Source organism: Leucoraja erinacea, chromosome 4, assembly GCF_028641065.1.
Source record: "Leucoraja erinacea ecotype New England chromosome 4, Leri_hhj_1, whole genome shotgun sequence".
NCBI classification, from domain to species: Eukaryota; Metazoa; Chordata; class Chondrichthyes; order Rajiformes; family Rajidae; genus Leucoraja; species Leucoraja erinaceus.
Genome location: NC_073380.1, coordinates 78,272,789 through 78,288,987, shown reverse-complemented (window position 1 = coordinate 78,288,987; position 16,199 = coordinate 78,272,789). Strand labels below are relative to the sequence as shown.

At 48.4% G+C, this 16,199-nt stretch overlaps 1 protein-coding gene across 1 annotated transcript; it reads right to left on the bottom strand.

Annotated features, from left to right (window-relative positions):
* Positions 1-8,506: 8,506 nt before the first annotated feature.
* Positions 8,507-12,970, bottom strand: si:ch211-153f2.3 (alanine and arginine-rich domain-containing protein). The gene is made up of 2 exons (XM_055634590.1): positions 12,392-12,970; positions 8,507-8,878 (listed from the first exon to the last, which is right to left on the bottom strand). Exons 1-2 carry the CDS (start codon positions 12,677-12,679, stop codon positions 8,687-8,689), a joined length of 480 nt encoding a protein of 159 aa, XP_055490565.1. The 5' UTR covers positions 12,680-12,970; the 3' UTR covers positions 8,507-8,686.
* Between the last annotated feature and the right edge of the window lie 3,229 nt (positions 12,971-16,199).

Genomic DNA, 16,199 nt, shown 5'->3' with positions numbered 1-16,199 from the left:
CTTGCACCCTGCTTGAAGTGATAGGAAACTGCATTTGAATTCGGTGGCCTTGCAGCCTGCTTGAAATGGTAGGAAAATGGATTTGAATTTGGTGGCCTTGCACCCTGCTTTAAATGGAATTTCAAGGAATAGCCATGAGTCAACTGCCAGCCAACCAGCCGTCAGTGTGGCTTGAGGGACAGAGCTGTCACCCCAAGAACCCATACCAGCGCTCCAGAAAGCCCCACCACTGGCCACCAATATTGGAATTGGTGGAGAGATGGAATATTGTATCGGGGGACCAGCCCTCCCGTGTGAACATGGGACCCAACGGGTCCCACTTAGTCTAGTACTCCACTATATGCTTGTTTAATTATGATTTGCTTCTTTAAGAGGAACGATGTAGATCAACCATATTAATATCTGTCAATATAACGTTTACCACATATATTATGCATGATACACATTCCACCATGTAGTCCAGTCCGGGATTTGAGTAAGGAATGCAGTTACTGATAACAGCCTGCTCGTCCCTAGCTCGGCAGTCTGTAAGGTGATGCAACGAGTACAACAGTATGTATTATTCTCTCTGTTAAGGTTTTAATAAATGCCTTGTGGTTCACCTAATACTCTGTTATGGTTTGATTACAAAACAATGACACGTTGACTCAATGGGGTAAAGATGAAGGGCACATTTTACTAGCAGCCACCAAAGATACTCAGACCAAATGAGCATGATTTCAATGAGCATACAACCCTGGGTTTTTTTCTAATAACTTTACAAGTTGTAACCAAAATTACCAAAGCCATTGCTTAATGGCCATCCCAAAAAGACCCAGAGAAAATCCCAGGGAAGTTGATATGCTAGCAGTTTTAAAAGGTATTTAGATGCACACATGAATAGGCATGGTAAGGAGAGATACTAAAAGAGTGCAGACAGAGGTGCCATTTAAATTGGCATCTTGGTCAGCATAGGCCAAAGGGCCAGCGTCAGCATAGTGGGCCAAAGGGCCTGTTCCTACATGGAACTCTGTTTTGTACATGGACATGCTAACCCTTTCCCAGAGGAGGGAGTTCAGGTCATGAATTTGCTCCCGAAGTATGGTTCTGACATGTTTGTGTACTCCATCTAGAATGTTTTGGTTCCTGAGATCTTGTTACTGGTCCTCACACCAGACAAAATATTGAAATTAGCTTGAATACATCCTGGCACAACAGATTAAAACACTCTGTAGAAAGGAACTGCAGATGGCGGTTTATACTGAAGATAGACACAAGGCGGGTCAGGCAGCATCTCTGGAGAATAAGGGAAGAAGGGAAGAAGATTGAAAAAGTGTTCCAACCCGAATCATCATCCATCCTTTTTTTCCAGAGATGTTGCCTGACTCGCTGAGATACTCCAGTACTTTGTGTCTATCTTTAACCTGAACCATTGGTTGCTTTCTCGTCCCACATATGCTGCTCGACTGCTTTTGCTTCAGATTCCAGTCTGCAGTTTTATTTCCATTCTTAAAGGGCCTGTCCCACTTTCACAACCTAATTCACGACCTCTGCCGAGTTTGCCCTTGACTCATACTCGCAGCATGGTCATCACAAGGTCGTAGGAGGTCATAGGAGGTTGTAGGTAGGTTGTAGCTGGTCGTGATGCTAGTCGTAGGTACTGATGGCATCAAGTAGGTCGCGCCGTTTTTCAACATGATGAAAAATCTCCACGAGTAAAAAAGGTCGTGAGTTAGGTTGTGAAAGTGGGACAGGCCCTTAACCATGGCCAATTTGAAGACAACCTGAGACTGAAGACTTACCATTTTTTTGGACCTGAACAACCTTACCTGACAATTGTCGAAAACGTGGCAACTCCATAGATGCTGTTGCTCTGACTTGTGGCGACACTGCAAAAACAAACTACACCCAAAACCCCTTACTTTCTGAAAGTTACTTTCTTCCAAACAAATCATACTGTGATGTTAAAGGGCTCAACTGGTTGAGTACATTATGACTTGACATGACCCAACCCAAGCTTTACCTGAATAAAATAGTGCACAACCCAATCTGAACCTATCCCATCAAGGTCTAATGGCTAGGTCAGGCTGCGCTCAGCAGGACAGCTGAATCAGAGTTCCAACTGCAGATTATCTTCAGACTGCATGGTTCATGGCTCATAAATTTTTGGATTTTCTTAACTTTTTCATTCCACCATCTGTTCTTTGGTTCATAGATTTTTTCGTTGAACTTTGGTCTTCAGATGCCGTGGAACTGCTGTTTATGCATGGGTAAAGATGGAATTTCCAATAAGAGTTTGCTTTCGGTTAATGATTTATTCACTTCTGGATCTCCTGAGCCTTCTTGGTAGTATTTTCTGGCAAGATATTGTGTGTCTTCACAGGTTTAGTTTAGTATAGTTTAGTTTAGAGATACATATTTTACTTGGGCAGCTTACAGACCAGTGGTATGAATATTGATTTGTCTCACTTCAGGTGGCCCCGACATTCCCTCTCTTTCTATCCCTCCCCACCCAAGTCGCACTAGCTTCTCATTTTCACCCAAGAAACATAGAAACATAGAAAATAGGCGCAGGAGGAGGCCATTTGGCCCTTCGAGCCACCACCGCCATTCATTGTGATCATGGCTGATCGTCCCCTATCAATAACCCGTGCCTGCCTTCTCCCCATATCCCTTGACTCCACTAGCCCCTGGATCTCGATCTAACTCTCTCTTAAATCCATTCAGTGACTTGGCCTCCACTGCCCTCTGTGGCAGGGAATTCCATAAATTCACAACTCTCTGGGTGAAAAAGTTTTTTCTCACCTCAGTCTTAAATGACCTTCCCTTTATTCTAAGACTGTGGCCCCCTGGTTCTGGACTCAAAACAGACAAACAGCTAACAATGGCCTGTTTCCTTTATTATCCTTACTTTTTTGCATATCGTTCATTCATTGTTCTTTATCTCTCCACATCACTGTCTATATATCTCATTTCCCTTATCCCTAACCAGTCTGAAGAAGGGTCTCGACCCGAAACGTCACCCATTGCTTCTCTCCAGGGATGCCGCCTGTCCCGCTGAGTTACTCCAGCTTTTTGTGTCTATCTTCGCCTCAAACATTGTTGAGTCTGAAGAAGGGTCTCAACCCGAAACATCACCTATCCACGTTCTTCAAACTCCTGACCTGCGGAGTTACTCCAGCCCACTGTGTCCGCACTGACCAGCGATCCCCGCACATTAACATTATCCTTCACACACGAGGGACAATTTACAATGATACCAAGCCAATTAACTTACAAACCTGCACGTCTTTGGAGTTGGGAAGGAACCGAAGATCTCGGAGAAAACTCATGCTGTATCGGGGAGAACATACAAACTCCGTACAGCCTGCACCCGCAGTCAGGATCAAACTTGGGTCTTTGGTGCCACATGCCATAAGGCAGCAACTACCACTGCGCCACCGTGCCAGCCTTGTTAAGCATGGAGAACCAGAGCGGATGAGCCACCAAGGAATAAAAAATCAAAACTCCTGAAAATACTCAATAGGTCAGATAGCGCCAATGAAAAGAAAAACAAATAGTACATTTAAGGTCAAAGACAATTCATTAGAACTCAGGAGCTTTGACCTAAAACCTTAAATCTGTTTTTCTTCCCACAAATGCTGCCTGGCCGGGTGAGCTCCTAGCATTTGGAGATTTTATTTCAAATTTCCAGATTATTATTTTTTCAGTCATACTGTGGCTCCTGTTGACTGGAAATTGATGCTGGCTAATTTCTCTGCTTAGAGTTCTTTAATTTTTAGGTTGTTTTGAACCTGAAAGCCACAACTCTTGACATCCTGGTGGCCAATTCAAATGGCACTCAGGTTATGAAGGGTAGAGCCCAGTTAAAATGGAAGGAAGCTCCTTTGTGGCAGATTGACTTGTGCTTCATATAATCCATATATTTCTTAAAGTCCCGGTCCCATTTAGTGAGTCTTCATGTGTGTTCAGCTCCCATTAAGTTCCTTATTTCTCCTGAAGTTCCTGCCATTTACTGAACATATCGTATTAATGACACCGATGGATAACTACGCAGAGGTGTATAGAATCATGAGGAGTGAAGATAGGGTGAATGCACAAAGTATTTTTCTCAGAGTTGGGGAGTTGAAATCTGGAAGGCATAGGTTTAGGGTTGGGGGAGGGGGAAAGATTTAATAGGAACCTGAGGGGCTATTTTTTTCACTCAGATTGCAGTGGGTGTGCAGAATGAGCTGTCTGGGGAAATAGTTGACCAGGTACAATACTACATTTAAAAGTGACAAGAGTGCTGGAGTAACTCTGGATCTGAAGAAGGGTCCCGACCTAAAATGTTACCTATCCTAGTCTTCCAGAGATGCCACATAACCGGTTAAGCTACTACAGCACTTTGTGGTTCTCTACTCATGATTCCAGCATCTGTAATTCCTTGAGTCCAACATTTAAAAGACATTTAGACAAGTACATGGATAGGAAAGGCTTAGAGAGATATGTATGAGTCAAATGAGGGTAAATGGGACTTGCTTGGCTAGGAAACCTGTTCAGCATGGGAGTGGCGACGCTGCAGTCCGTCTGTCTTTTTATTTTTGTTTTCTTTTGTCTTGTTGGACATGTCTTGGTTTATTTTTAGTTGTGTATGTGTGGGCGCAGGGAAACTTGTTTTAGTCTCTTTCTTTGGGGGGATGCGATCTTTTCTTTGTCGTATATCCCGTCTCCTTCTCCGTCTGCGCTGAGGCCTAGTCGCGGAGCTGGCGGCCTCCAACTGGGACCCACCTCGAGGCTCCGGAGGCAGAGCCAGGACTCACCATTGTGAAGCTGGCCGACTTCGGGGCTGTGGTGGCGCTGCGGCGGTGGCCCGACTTCGAAGCCTCTGAGGTTTCGAAGCTTCGAAGCTTCAGCCCAGTGGACGGCAACATCGGGAACTCGTAGGTCCCAGGTTGGTGACCGATTATCCGGAGTTCCCACACCAACAGCTTTGTCACTGGACTGGAGGGTGGCAGCTTCATCCGCCCCAGAGACACTCCTTATCTGGCACACTTTTGTCTCCTTGTCACTTACTCACCTGTCTGCCCCCCAGCCCCCTTTCTACATGTATCCACCTAACATTTGTGTTGGAAGGAAATGCAGATGCTGGTTTAAACCGAAGATAGACACAAAAAGCTGGAGTAACTCAACGGGACAATCAGCATCTCTGGAGAGAAGGAATAGGTAGGTGATGCTTCAGGTTGAGACCCTTCTTCAGACTGAGAGTCAGGAGAAAGGGAATCGAGAGATATAGACAGTGATGTAGAGAGATATAGAACAAATGAATGAAAGGTATGCAAAAAAGTAACGATGATAAAGTAACAGGCCATTGTTAGCTGTGGCCTCGGTGAAAACGAGTTGCAACTCATGTAGCTGGTACAAAGAAGTGAGTGAAAGGGGGAGGGAAAGAGCAGGCAAGTGATAGGTGAATACAGGTGGAGAGGTCAATTGGCAAGATGAGCCCTGTGAAAGAGTGAAGGGTTAAGGCTGCAGGTTATGTTGAGAAGACTAAACCACGCTGAAGGTGGAATCTGATTAGAAAAGAAGGTGGGGAATGAAATGTAGAACCAGAGGTAGGGTTAGTGGGTAGAGGTGAAAGGTCGGGGCAGAGAAAATGGGGGACTTGGACTATAGAGGGGCGGTAATGAGCAGTGGGAAAAGGGAAAATATGTGGCAACACAGGCAGGCAGAGTGAAAAGTAAGGAGTGAGCATGGGGAAAAACTGGGGAGATGAGAAGTTGGGGGGGGGTCGGTGGTTATGTGAAATTGGAGAATTCAATGTCCATGCCACTAAGTTGTAGGCTATCCCAGCACAGTATCGGGTTCTGTTCTTCCATTTTGCACATGGCCTCGCTCTGGCAGCAGATGGGGCCAAGGATAGAAAGGTCACTATGGGAAGGGGAGTTAAAATGACAGGCAACTCGGAGTTCCAGCTGGCCCTGTCTCTGTCATGGTGACACAGCGCAAACGTTCAGCAAAGTAGTCACCTGGTCTACATTTGGACTCACCGATGCAGAGGTCATAGAAACATATGCCCGGGTTTTGTCTGCCTGCCACTTTTACTTTTCACCTTGCTACCTATTGATTCTACCCTCATTTTACACCCCTCGGTCTCTACGCTCACACATTTAAGCAACCCTTTCCCTTTAACTCCATCCGCCACTATCCCATTCGACACCCCACCCCCCTTATTCAGTTTAAAACCACCCGTGTAGCAGTGGCAAACCTGCCTGCCAGAATGCTGGTCCCACACCTGTTAAGATGCAAACCGTCCCTTTTGTACAGTTCCCCCTTGCCCCAAAACAGATCCCAGTGATCTAAGAATCTAAATCCCTGCCCCGTGCACCAGTTCCTCAGCCACACGTTCAGGTCCCGTATCTCCCTGTTCCTGCTCTCGCCAGCACGGGGAACTGGAAGCAAACCGGAGATAAAAACCCTGGAGGTCCTGCTTTTCAACATTTTTTCCGAGCTCTCTAAAGTCACGCTGCAGAATATTCATCCCCTTCTTTCCGACATCTTTTGTGCCGACATGCACTACCACTTCCGGATGTTCACCTTCGCCCTTGAGGATTTTCTGCACTCTGTCCGTGACATCCTGGATCCTGGCACCGGGAAGGCAGCACACCATCCCGTCTGTTGCTGCAGAAACCCCTGTCCGTACCTCTCACAATGGAGTCTCCCACTACAATGGCCTTGCCTGCCTTAGGCCTTTTTGGTTTTGGCTCAACAGCCCTATTCGCATCGCAAGCCAGTCCGCCGCTCACGTCTTCTGTCCCAACAGCTTCTAAGCGGATGAACCTGTTTACAAGAGGTACACCACCCGGGGACGTTGGCATTCCATGCTTCCCTCCCTTTCTCACTGTCTCCCACCTTCTCTCTTCCAGTACCTTAGGTGTAACAATCGTACTGTAGGACTTGTCGAGGAACGACTCCGTTTCTCGTAAGAACCAGAGGTCATCCACTTGCTTCTCCAGTTCCCCAACACAGCCCTTCAGGAGCTCTACCTGGATGCACTTTTCGCATTTGTTGCAGCCAGAGGCACCAGCGGTGTCCTTGACCTCCCACATACTGCAAGCATCGCACTGAATCAGCTTGCCTGACATCTCCTTCTTTCGTCTCTACCTCTCAAGCGTATTGCGTGGTCTCCTCTCCTCAGCGAAGACTCTCGAGCCAAAGACTCACACTTTTCTCTCAGAGCACTTCCCTCACAAGGCCCCTCACTCACTGCCGCTCGCTAAGAGCCGTCTTGCTTAAATTGACTGATAAATTGCCCGATTTACCAATTTACAAAGCAATTCCTCAGTTTTCAACTGTTTTCACCCCTCTGACTCACTTCTCTCCTCCCACTTGGGCTAGAGCCAATCAGTCATATCTCTTGCTAATCTGCTGCTGCTGTTCCTCCCAAATCTACAGCAGTTCTGAACAAAGACTGCCCGTCCTTGGCCTTTACTTTAACTGTTTTCACCCCTCTCCTCCCACTTGGGCTAGAGCCAATCAGTCGTATCTCTTGCTAATCTGCTGCTGCTGTTCCTCCCAAATCTACAGCAGTTCAGATCAAGAGCGTGGAATGCAATGGATGAGGTTGAAACTAAACTCAAACTAAACACAAGGTGCATGTAAACCTCTTTCACCTGGTAGTGTTGTTTGCATCCCTGAATGGAGGTGCGGTGGGAGGTCCAAGAACAGGTAGTTGCACCTCTTGCAAGTTCAGGACAACGTGCCTGGGGAGGAAGAGGGGTGGTGGGAAGGGATGAAGGGACTACACAATTACATAGAGAATGGTCACTGTGGTAAACAGAGGGGAGTAGGGGGCAGAAGATGTGACTGGTGGGATTATGATGAAGCATGCAGAAATGTAGGAAAATGAAGTGTTAGATATAGAGGCTGATGGGGTGAAAGTTGAATCATACTCTGTGGAACCAGGCCCTTCAGCCCAACTTGCCCACACCGGCCAACGCATCCCAACTACACTAGTCCCACCTGCCTGCGTTTGGCCCATATCCCTCCACACCTGTCCCATCTATCTACCTGTCTAACTGTTTCTTAAATGTTGGATTAGTCCCTGCCTCAACTACATCCTCTGGCAGCTTGTTCCATACACCCACCACCCTTTGTGTGAAAAGGTTACCACTCAGATTCCTATTAAATCTTTTCCCCTTCACATTAAAATTATGTCCTCTGGTCCTCAATTCCCCTACTCTGGGCAAGAGACTCTACCCGATCTATTCCTCTCATGATCTTATACACAAGCTGAAGGCTTCCCGAAACTGTCCAAGCTACACACCAATAATTCCTGTTTTCTCTGGGGAAATTGGCCACACCAGGGTGAACATGTGTCTGAGATTGTGGGGAGAAGGCATGAGAATGGTAGATCAGCCATAGAGGTAGAGGTAATTGAATGGCCTAATTTTGCTTCTATGGCCTATGAACTCTCAGGACAGGGTGCAACAGGGCGTGATTTTGTTTTTTTTTTGCATTTTGTCCAATTATGACCATTTGCAACGCATTAGGAATAATGCAAAAATAACGCATTCACTTTATTTAGATTGATCTAACTTGCTCAATGACAACAAGTCAATTAATAAGACAAAGATGGGGTGCTATTGTTGATGTTTTGTAGTGTTGGTCCGTGTGAGGTGGATGGGTGGAGCCAGGTTTGGCTTGATTTGGATTTTGAACCCTCACATTAAGTGCATTTTCTTCCTGCCCTTCTGGCGACTGTTTCTTCCCGCTCTGAGCCGCTGCGATTCCGGGGAGCTGGCGGTGTGTCACAGTCCGCATACCCGCACAGCTCCTGCTCTCGCCTCAGTTTTTGGATTTCGCTGTTCAACTCCAGCAAGGTTTGGGCCAGTTGCCGATCCTGGCATCGCATCTCCAGCTGCAAAGCAGAAGATGTGAGACAGCCTCCTCCCGTAGACCCGCCGCCGATGCTCTGAAACTGGATGCCAGCCTGTGCCAGAGATACACGGCAAACCCGGGGCAGGTTGACACAACTTGCTGCAGTAACTCAGCAGGACAGGCAGCATCTCTGGAGAAAAGGGACACAGAAGCAACCAGCTCGCTCGTCCCACCGACGTCCCGCCTCCATCCACGCCTCCCACACTGGCTCAACTAGATGCACTGACAGGTCAGAGAAGAGATTATTTTATTTTAAACAAGGCACACAGATTGGGTATTTCGGAAAACATTTAGAAAGGCAGTTTGTTAGATCCTCCGTCCAGTGGGGACTCCCCTCATTTTCTATGATCTGCATCTCTTTTTGATCTATATCTTCCTTATCTCTGTGTCTCCCTCTCCCCTGACTCCCAGTCTGAAGAATGGTCTCGACCCGAAATGTCACCCATTCCTTCTCTCCAGATTGCTGCCTGACTCGCTGAGTTACTCCAGCGCCTTGCTTTTGGACAACATTATGGCATCGGCAGTTTCTTGTGTTTCCGACCCTAATCCTACCTTAACTGTGAAACACTGTAGCCCACCTCTTCCACTAATACAGGCTCCATTTGCATCTATCTTCGGTGAAAACCAGCACCTGCAGTTCCTTCCTGCACCCCTCAAGTACGGTATGGGATATCACCCGGTGGACACATGAGTGGTAATGGTGCTATGTGCAAAGACAAATTATGGTTAAGGTAACACGAGAAACATAGAAAAATATGTGCAGGAGTTTCCTTCTGTGGCAGAGAATTCCACAGATTCATAACTCTCTGGGTGAAAATGTTTTTTCCTCATCATCCTCTTAAATGGCCTACGCCTTATTCTTAAACAGTGACCCCTGGTTCTGGACACCCCCAGCATCGGGAACATTTTTCATGCATCCAGCCTGTCTAATTCTTTAAGAATTTTATATGTTTCCAAAAGATCCCCTCGCATCCTTCTAAATTCCAGTGATACAAGCCCAGTCGACTCATTCTTTCATCATAGAAACATAGAAACATAGAAATTAGGTGCAGGAGTATGCCATTCGGCCCTTCGAGCCTGCACCGCCATTCAATATGATCATGGCTGATCATCCAACTCAGTATCCCGTATGCCTTCTCTCCATACCCTCTGATCCCCTTAGCCACAAGGGCCACATCTAACTCCCTCTTAAATATCGTATGTCAGTCCCGCCATCCCGTGAATTAACCTGGTGTGCCTATGCTGCACTACCTCAATAGCAAGAATGTCCTTCCTCAAATTAGGAGACCAAAACACACAATACTCAGGTGCATAGGACCTCCTTGCTCCTAAACTCAAGTCCTCTCGCAATGAAGGCCAACATGCCATTAGCTATCTTCACTGCCTGCTGTACCTGTATGCTTACTTTCAATGACTGATGTACAAGCACACCCAGGTCACGTTGCACCTCCTTTTCCTAATATGACACCATTCAGATAATAATCTGTGCTCCTGTTCTTGCCACCAAAGTGGATAACTTCACGTTTATCCACATTATACTGCATCAGCCATGCATCTGCCTACTCATCCAATCTATCCAAGTCACCCTGCAGCCTCATAGCATCCTCATTCTAGCTCACACAGCCACCCAGCTTTGTGTCATCCACAAACTTGGAGATGTTACATTTAATTCCCTCATCTAAATCGGTAATATATATGTAAATAACTGTGGCACACCAAGTCTTTCGGCCCATTAGTCACTGCCTGACATTCTGAAAAGGACCCGTTAATTCCTACTCCTTGCTTCCTGTCTGCCAGCCAGTTCTCTATCCATGACAATCTCTTGTGTGGGATCTTGTCAAAGGCTTTTTGAATGTCCAGATACACCACATCCATTGGCTCTCCCTTGTCCATTCTACTTGTTACATCCTCAAAAAATTCCAGAAGATTAGTCAAGCCTGACTTCCCTTTCGTAAATCCATGCTGACTTTGACTGATCCTGTCACTGCTTTCCAAATACTCTGCTATAACATATTTAACAATCGACTCGGGCATCTTCCCCACTACCGTTGTAAGATTAACTGGTCTATAATTCCCCGTTTTCTCGCTCCCTCCTTTCTTAAAAAGTGGAGTTACATTAGCTACCCTTACTTTTGGGTGTAACACCAGTAATATTGAATGTAGAAACGCTAAGTATATTTTGCACGGGGTCTTTGTTCTGTCTATATATTTTTTAACTACGAATAAAGTTTATTTTTGAAAATTAAAAACAAATACGGTGGCGCAACGGTATAGTTGATGTCTTACAGCCACCCGGGTGCTGTTTGTACGGAGTTTGTACGTTCCCACTTTAACCGCATGGGTTTTCTCCGGGTGCTCCGGTTACCGCCCACACTCAAAAGACGTGCAGGCTTGTAGACTGATTGACTTGGTTAAATAAATTGTCCCTGGTGTGTGTAGGATTGTGTAAATGTGCGGGGATCGCTGGTCGGCGCAGACTCGGTGGGCAGAAGGGTTTGTTTCGGCCCCCTATCTCTAAACTAAACTGAATCTCGGGCGCTCTTTCGCGCTGCTCCAGACCGGTTGGTAAAAGAAAGACTTGGACGTAAATTAAGACGCAAGGAAGTACAGATATTGAAACCCTGAGCAAAACACAAAGTAACTCGGCGGCTCAGGCAGCATTTGTTTAGGGCAATGGATAGGGTGATTTCACAAAAGGTCACTGGAGTCAATAATGCCTTACTTTTGATGAAATTCAGCGAGCAAATGCGATAATTCCCGATATTTTGGACCTTTAAATCTCCACGGCAAATGTCCGCTGTTCACTTCCGCTGGATTTGCACCTTCAGCTCCCTCTTTAATTTACCTTAGTTTCTATCTTTTTTTTTGACTGTAAATCTAGGTAGCTGTGCCTCACGCTCACCCCGACTGGCACAATAAATTGCAGATCAAAACCTGGCCGTTTTCTATGTTTTTAACGGGTGGGAAAGTGCGTGTTTTCCCATCCACTAACATGTACCGGATGTCTAGCCTGTCCTCCACTTGAGATTTTCGGTCACGTGGGTGCGGATCTACTGCTCCAGTGACCTTTCGTGAAATCACCCTATAGGAAACGGTCGGGTCGGCACCCTGCTACTTGCATTTAACTAGCGCCGTTGGCGTCCCCCCGCCCATGTTGTTGCTGTCTAACTGAAGGCAACGCTGCAGCGAGCTAGCGCACTAGGGGCGAGGAAAGCGCCCAGGTCAATGTGTTCCTAGTGACGGGACCGTGTATGACCCGGGGCTGCGAGCTCCCGAAGTGGAAGCGCAGCCTCAGCCCTGCTCGGGACACCTGCAACATCACCCCCAATGGCTCACCAATTGCTGGAATAACTCATTGTCCTGAACACATGGTGCCTGACCCGCTGAGTTACGAGCACCCACTGCTTCTCTTCTCTCCAGAGATGCTGCGTACCCCGCGGAGCTACTCCAGCATCACATCTGCAGTTCCTTCCCACAGACAGCAAAGGCTCACCAGTTCAGTTCGCACCCAGGTGATGGCCCCGTCGACCTGGACTCTGCGAAGCTCCTCGTCCGCCCCAGCGCTCATGCCCGGGCCGCAAGGCTGGGCGCAGCACGGCACGGCCCCGCTGTCCCGGAAAGCGCTGAGGAGCCGGCGCTTGATGCTGTCCAGCACCATGCTGGACACAGGGTCCTCGCACAAGCCCTCGCCGCTGCTCATGCTTGCATCTAGGCTGAGTGCATCGCTGCTCTCGGGGCTTTCCCCTAACGCCACGCTGGTGGCACCGCTGCCTTTAACCATCGCTGACCTGCGGTTCGGGCAGGGGGGTGGGAGTGGAGTAGGGGGCGGGAGAGCCGGGCTACTTTGCTGCCTTCCTCCACGCCCGGTGCCCTGCTGCGCTGCTGCAGAGTCGGGACAAAGCCTGGTTATTGTTACTCAGTCTGGCCGCCAGACGCGAAGCTCGACTGCCCTCGTCGAAGAAAAGAATTGTCCGCTTGAAGCAGAAAGCAGGGAGGGGGAGGGAGAGAGTGAGTGAGAGGGGCCCTCTCGTCGCTCCAGTGGATGCGTCTCCACCAACAGTATCGCCAGCAGCTCAGCCAGTGAGTCCCGATCTCACTCTCCCGGGCCAGCTTGCTTTAGTATCTTTGCTACCAAGCAGAGACTGAGCTGCCTAGCGACGCAAAAGTACCGCCCTTCCACAGAAACATAGAAAACAGGTGCAGGTGTAGGCCATTCAGCCCTTGGGCCTGCACCGCCATTCACTATGATCATGGCTGAACATCCACAATCAGTACCCCGCTGTCCTGCCCCCCCCCCCCCCCCCCATATCCCTTGATTCCGTTAGCCCCAAGAGCTAAATCTAACTTGAAAACATCCAGTAAATTGGCCATTATCTGCCTTCTGTGGCAGATAATTCCACAGATTCACAACTCTCTAGGTGAAAAAGTGTTTCCTCATCTTCGTCCTAAATGGCCTACCCCTTAATCTTAAAATGTGACTCCTGGTTCTGGACTCCCCCATCATGGGGAACATTTTTCCTGCATCTAGCCTGTCCCAATCCTTTAATAATTGTATATGTTTCAAGAAGATTCCCTCTCATCCTTCTAAATTCCAGCGAATGCAAGCAGGAGTATTCCAAGTTCGAGCAATCATCGGGAGTGCTAGTCTTGTGGCGACCAGTGAGAGGCGGCTTCGCCCTGTTACTGGGTGGGGGTAGGCTCGTGTTTCACTTCTCTTGCCCTGGAAGCTTCATTCCAGAAGATAGACACAAAATGCGGGAGTAACTCAGCAGACCTGGCAGCATCGCTGGAGAGAAAGAATGGGTGACGTTTCGGGTCAAGACCCTTCTTCTTCCATCTTATGTACATGTATGTATGTGTGCAACTAATGCAAAGTTCATCGCAGTTTGTTTCTGAGGTTGGTTCGACCAGCGCGGGGACGCGACTATTTCTCCGAGTCGCGTCCTCGCCCCCCACCTCGCGGCCTACCAGCTGGATCGGAGCGGCCTTTCCTGCTGGGGACCGGAAACCGGACCAGGGCTGCTACAGCGGCGGCGCAGCGTTGGAGTCACCGCGGAGCGGGCGATACCTACCTGGGTCGCCGTTGGAGCTCCGGAGCGTTGAGCCGTTGCTCCAACATCGTGGAGCTCTGGTGCGGAGAGCTTCCAATGCGGGTGGCGCTGAACAACATCGTGGAGTCCTGGGGCGCCTTGCAGAGGGTCTCCAGCAACAGTCTCCAACCGGCGCGGCCTGCGGACTTTGGGAGCCGCAGACTCCGGTAGGAGGGGGCCGACTCTGTGTCCACGCCGCTGAGGACGTCCCGCAGCCCCGACGTCGGACTTTTAACACCCCGGCGTGCGGTCCTGAGCATCGGGCCGCCCGTAGCGGCAACTGCGGAGGGCTTGGGGAGACCCTGACCACGGGGAATAGTGGAGGAAGAAGACTGACTTTGGTGCCTTCCCACACAGTGGGGAACTTTGATTCTGCTGTGTGGGGATGTTTTATGTCAAACTCTATAGTGTGTTGTATCCTGTTGATTTTTATTGTATGGCTGTATGGAAATTCATTTCACTGTGCCATCAGGCACACGTGACAATTAAATTATCTTGAATCTTGAATCTTGCGGTTCAAGAACCTGATGGTTGATGGGAAGAAGCTGTTCTTGAACCTGAAGGTAACCTTCTTCCTAATGATAGCAGTGAGGTGAGCCACGGGTAGTGGGGATCTTTGATGACTTGGCTGCCTTCTTGCAGCCGTGCCTCCTGTAGGTCCTTTCAAAGGCGGGGAGGTTAGTACCCATGGTGGACCAGGCAATGTCCACCATTGTCTGCTGCCTCCTGCTTTCTTGTGGCTGTTCAATTTACTGACCACAACCATAATACAACTAGTCAATATGCTCCCTACAGTCCATCTGTAGGAGTTTGATAGCATCCAGCTAGTCTCCAATTGGACAACTTACAACCCAGCAGTATGAATATTAATTTCTCTAACTTCAAATAAAACCCTTGCATCTCCCCCCCCCCCCCCCCCCCCCCCCCTCCCCCAAACGGGAAATCATGTGAAGACCATAAATCATATCACCAAGTCATCCACATCTTTAAATTTCAGTCTTAACAACCTGTGACATGTGCAAACAATTGGTGATCAACAGTGCCCGCAGTGGAAGTGAGCAAAGGAGAACGAACTTAAGTGGAATGGTGAAGTGCAAATCGTGAAATAATTATTTTATTCCAATAAGTCACTGGACATATATATGTTAATATATATATGTTCAGACCATTAAGATATAATTACACTGGTAGCTCACTTAGAGCATACGATGCATTTCCAGGAACAAGAGCATTAACGGAATCACCATATTGTGCATAAAACGGTGTGTTACTGATGGCGCTGCTCCAGCACAATGCCCCACCTGCTCTGCAATGCCGCGCCAGCAACCTGCATGCTGGGACCATGGTTAGATTGCAGCAAGGGCGTGGAGATTGAGAAGCTGCCCGGCAGGGCTGTTGGGGTGTGGACCAGGACAGTCAGCGTGGTCGCTCAGCATTGAGAGGTGGGCCTGTGCAAGGAACTGGGCAACCCCCTGCTCCCTGTGTCGACAGATCACCCAGGTCGGCGGAACAAGCCCAGAGGCGGTCGCTGGCCTCTCAGTCTCCTTGTGCAGCCAAACAAAGAGAGCGTGAGACTCGGGAAGGTGGTGAGGGTGACCATAGGATTTGGGTGATGCCAAAATATGGAGCCGGTGCTGCCTGTGCCCAAAATGACCCACACCCACCATGTCTGCCAGGGTGCCACCTTCTAATCAGCATGACTTCGGGAGCACCCAGGGGAAACCCTCCCGGTCACAGGGAGAGCTTGTCATCCCGACACAGGTGGCAGTGGAGGTTAGAACTGACTGCAACTGCTGGAATCTGGAGCAAAATACCTAGAGAGGAGTGGGTCAAGCAGCATCTGCAGAGGCAGTGGCTGTCTCGTCCCAGCTGGCTGGAGCTGTGAGGCAGCAGCTCCTCTCCTTGTGCCACTCCGCACTCCTCCCTTTGTAGAAGCTCACTAAATATTGAATGTGCTCAATATACCCCTGTTGCTGTAGATGGGGGGGGGGGGGGGGGGGGGGGGCGGGCGATGACCAAGACAACTGATAACGGAGTTGTGACAGAAGAAACTGGTCCATTGCATTAAAACAAAAATAAGCAGCAAAAGAGAAATCGCTAATTTACAATGTCCGTGTCAAGATAATAATCAAAAATAGCAGGAAATTAATTCAAGCAATTAATGTATGGCAAGTTTGCTTCAGTGGAGAATCATGTAACAAACAGCATGAA